We start from the raw sequence: 4,993 nt of genomic DNA on the forward strand, positions 1-4,993 counted from the left end.
AGGATGTCTACTTTCCAACGCAGTTGAGAGCGCGCCAATTGGACTTCTGTAGCTCCAGAAAATCCACTTCTAGTGCAGGGAGGTTAGAATCCAACAACATCTGCAGTCCTTTTCAGCCTCTGAATCAGATTTTTGCTCAGGTCCCTCAATTTCATCCAGAAAATATGAAATCACAGAAAAACACACAAACTTATAGTAAATTCCAGAAAAGTGAATTTTAACTAAAAACTAATAAAAATATAATAAAAACTAACTAAAACATATTAAAAACATACTAAAAACAATGCCAAAAAGTGTATAAATTATCCGCTCATCAAACATCACAAATATAAAGAAAATAACATAACATCATCCTAAAAAATATAAAAACTAGAACAATTCATTAACGTCGTAATCATTATGTTCTCCAACATTTTGATTTCCATTAGGAGGAAAGTTGAGAAGCTCATTGAAAGCATCATCATGAAGAAGAGGAATCTCCAAATCAATCAAAGGACTCTCATCTTTACCTCCATCTTCTTGAGGGGCTAAGTTTACATCATTTTGTGTGTCAAACTCCTCCAAATTTTCCATCATATTTTCATCTTCCACAATCCATTCTTCATCTGAATCCAAGTCTTCAAGACTATAGTCAGCAGTATTTCTTGATGGCTTCTTCCTTGCCAATCTTAAATTGGTCATCACAAAAACAACGTCATTCTTTGTACTTGTCTTCAAATGATTTCTCCTTTTCATGTGAACCTAATAATATCAAAATTTATTAACATTGATTTAAAATAAATACATATACTAATTAGAAAGTAATAGAATTGAATAATTAACTAATTCTATAATTTATAAATAAATCCCTAAACTAGTATCAAATTAAAAGTTTACCATCTCAAAAGTACTCCAATTGCGCTCACATCCCGATGAACTACAAGTCAAGCTCAACACACGGATAGCAAACTTTTGAAGTTCTGGATGTTCATCCCCATAAGAATCCCACCATTGTGAAGGTGTTTTGGGTTTGAGAGCATTCTTGGCTACATATTTACCAAAAAATTTAGCCTTACCCTTGAAATCTTCAAGTTGACTATCAATAATTGTAATGAGTGCAGGATCTCCCACAAGTATATCCAAACAATCATAAAGTCCTTTCTTAACATCATACTCAACCTTAAAATTAGGACTATAATGAATTTGTGGATTCAAATAATAGCCTGCAGCATGCAAAGGCTTAAAGAGTTGCTTGTCCCATCTTGCATCAATAATATCCCACAAAGGCTTATAACTAAAAAGAACATCGAAATAATGAATTAGACAATTACCTAATTAGTAAATAATTAAATGGTAATACTGAAAGAAAAATGTTTACTTATTACTAGTTTTATTACCTTGCTTCAACACTTTGAAAAGCATCTTTAATTTTTTCTTTAGCACGATCAATTTCAGAATACATGTATCCCATAGCTGGTTTTCCCTCTGAATCCACTATACAGAGCACATGAAGAAGAGGATAAGCACCTCTCAAGCAATGGATAATGTTTTTCAAAATTTTTTTATCCAAAACAATATTTTCAATGTTTTTTCCATCCCTTGTCTTTGAACACTTGCTTGCCTTCCACTCATCCGAGATGAACATTCTAATTATTGGATTCTTTTTCTCATTAAGACTACCCAAAGTAAGGTAAGAAGTAGCAAATCGTGTCATACCTGGCCTCACCAAATCTCTTCCTTTGGTGTGTTGTTGCAAAAGGGAAATTAGAGAAGTCCTAGAATATATGTAAGTGGTAAGTCTTCTTCCTTTGGCAATGGTGTCTCTGTGAAGAGCTAGCTTCTTCTTAAAATCTTCAAGCATCAAATCAATGCAATGAGCAGCACAAAGAGTCCAATAAAGATCCTTTCTCTTTTTTATCAATATTTGTCCTGCCTTTTTGTAGTTAGCTGCATTATCAGTTACAACTTGAACCACATTCTCTTCTCCCACTTCCTCTACAACTTCATCAATCATCTTGAATATCTTTTCAGCTGTTTTGCATATATCAGAAGCATTAATCGATTTCAAGAAAACAGTTTCCTTAGGACTATTCACAAGGAAGTTGAGAATAGTTCTCCTTCTTTTATCCGTCCAACCATCTGTCATAATAGTGCATCCACTTTTTTTCCATTCAGCTTTATGTTCTTCTACTGTTAGTTTAGTTGACTCTACCTTCTTCTTCAATAATTTTCCTCTTAACTCATCATAAGAGGGTGGCTTGAATCATAATCCATGGCGAGCAACCTTCTCAAGCATGCTATGATATTCTTCAGATCTTGCAACATTAAAGGGAATAGCATTATTGTAGATGAACGAAGCAATTTTATCACACGCCTCTTCCCTTAGACCCTTCTTAAAAATAGAGTTGACTGTTGTTTGAGTGCTCACACCCCTTTTCTTAAAGAGACTTGCTGGTGTCTCTATTTCTTTTCCCTTTCTTTTCTCACCAACTAAAGCATCCCTTTCTTCTTCTACTCCTTCATCTTTACTTTGTATCTTTTTCTCAAAGTCTCTTGTCTTCTTAACCAAATTTTTTGCAAACCAACAACAATATCAAACATCTCCTTTTTAACCTCATCAGAAACACTCATACAAGGTTCAACATCTTTTTTTGTTCATGCCAAATGATGTTTCAACCTATACACTCCTCCTGTCACAACCTTATCACAATACTTACATTTTTTTTCTTGGCATCTCCATCAATAGAAATCCCATGCTTCCAAGCTTTATCACTCCTATTTCCTGGAGTATTTTTAGCGATCTTCTCGGATGCACCACCACCAACAGTTTTAGCTCCAGTATTATTTCCACCATTATTCACATTTGAAGCCATTTCAAACCTAAATAAATAGAAGAAAACAATTAATTCCTTAAGACTAAACTATGGCTTTTGAAGTGATGATATAGTATTAATTTTTTTCGAGGGAGGGGGCTTAAAGCCCCAAATATAGTAGTAATAAACAAATAATATAGTACATTAATAAAATTTGAACAATTTGATATACAGCAAACTAATGAATACATTATCAAGTGAGAATACTTAAATATTATTATAAAAAATGCAACAAATTCACATAATTTTCAAAAGAAAATGGTGCAATATATATCAAATTCACTACACAAAGGCTTATATGGTCCAATAAATTTCAGGATTTATGAAACATCATAACCAAAAATAACTTATTAAGAAAACTCCATAGCCACAATTTGAACAGATCATGAACATGAACCCCAAAATATTTGTTTCATCCATGCCTAGCTAGCTAGCATTAAAAAGAAAATAAAATTATATTGAACATTACCAAAGATATGAACGTGTTCCTTGTAACATAAATTCTTATCTATACTCTCAAATACATCAATTGGAGCAACTAATTACCAATTACAACACAAGAGCTAAATATGCTAAATATTAATACACAATTACACAAAGGCCTATATAAATATCGGATATTGTCACTAGTTTCATTAAATAGTTAACAATCCTTAACAAGATGGAATTATAAATTTTCTTCTAGAACAAACTTATATATAAAAGTATATATATCTACTAATGCTAGTCAATTGAACAAATAAACATACATGGCACTATTATCTAAATACTAACATAAATGATCTTTATTTTAATCAATAACTTTGTTCTATTATCTACTATCTAATAATATAGTTGGTATAAGAAACTCCAATTTGATGTCAGCAAGTTCACAATTGAGAGTAGATTATATTACTTATTTGATTTGTAGTAGCAAGCTTAAACTCTATTTTAATTATTTGAGAAGTTACCTCAGAGTCTTTAAATTTGAGAGTTGAGAACTTGAGATACTTCACTGGATTTATTAACTTTGAGAAGCAGCAGGCCAGCAGCTGCAATCTTTCTCACATATCCACGAAGTGATATTAGCAAAAGTATTTTTCATAATAAAAAAGAAAGAACAAATAAAATTGATACCACAATTCTTATTCATATCCAACAACAACTAAATTGAAGTATTGAAATTAAATAGAGCATATAGTTAAAACTTAAAATAAAGTTTAAACATTCATAAGTAAAGTATATAAATGAATATATAATTAACTTTGTTACTATGTAATGTAAGCATTTAGGCTTTATCCTGTAGCAATAGAAATATATCACTCTTTGATCTTTGTGAATTGTGAATAACAATAACAAGTAAAGCATATGCACCTAAATCCTGATGTCCTAATCCCGATTCCCAAATTCCCAATATTTATAAGTGTATCATATGATTCATATCATATTGGTAATGAGGCAACTATAATTTATTTGCTAATTTCTTGAATATAATGATGGTAAAGAAATTAAAATCAAGAAGCATGAGAAGGAGTTGAGGATCTTACATGCACAAAGCAGAGTTGAAGATGCTAACTTGTCATGGAGAAGGCAACAATGGCAGAATCGCAAAAGTGCAGAGTCCCAAAATAAAAACCATAAAAGTGCAGAACTGGAATGCGATAGGTTAGGGAAGTGGGAGTCAGACAGTCAGGGAGAGTAGAAGAGTGACAGGGAGGTTACAGTATTTCAAATTAAAACTGAAATTGAAAAGATTGAATTAAGGCGGTGAAGAAATCGAAGGGTTTTTTGGTTAGATCCGGGTTGGGCCAGGCAGTTCATCCCAAACCCATTGCTATTCATCTCCTAAATTGTTTCGCTTTTGACGCGGGGGAGACGAAGACGATTTCACGATCCCACGATCTTCCACGGCGATTCTATGTTTTTGAGATTTATCAGGAACGGAAGTAGAAATAGACACGCACAACAGTTGCAGGAACGTAGAATCGTCCGTTTCTACGATTAAAGATGCAATTTTTGCTACCTTGGTTGAAGTGCAACATTCACATTTCATTCAATACGCATATATGCAATCATACTCAGCCATAATCAATAATGGCTCCCCCATAACTCGGTAATAACTCAGCCATCCGGCTCATAATTCAATCCATATCCAGCCAATT

At 32.8% G+C, this 4,993-nt stretch overlaps 1 protein-coding gene across 1 annotated transcript; it reads right to left on the minus strand.

The window, feature by feature from the left end:
- Positions 1-369: 369 nt before the first annotated feature.
- Positions 370-2,125, minus strand: LOC112744157 (uncharacterized). The gene is made up of 3 exons (XM_029290053.1): positions 1,377-2,125; positions 877-1,273; positions 370-741 (listed from the first exon to the last, which is right to left on the minus strand). Exons 1-3 carry the CDS (start codon positions 2,123-2,125, stop codon positions 370-372), a joined length of 1,518 nt encoding a protein of 505 aa, XP_029145886.1.
- Between the last annotated feature and the right edge of the window lie 2,868 nt (positions 2,126-4,993).

This window comes from Arachis hypogaea, chromosome 1 (assembly GCF_003086295.3).
Source record: "Arachis hypogaea cultivar Tifrunner chromosome 1, arahy.Tifrunner.gnm2.J5K5, whole genome shotgun sequence".
Taxonomy (NCBI): domain Eukaryota; kingdom Viridiplantae; phylum Streptophyta; class Magnoliopsida; order Fabales; family Fabaceae; genus Arachis; species Arachis hypogaea.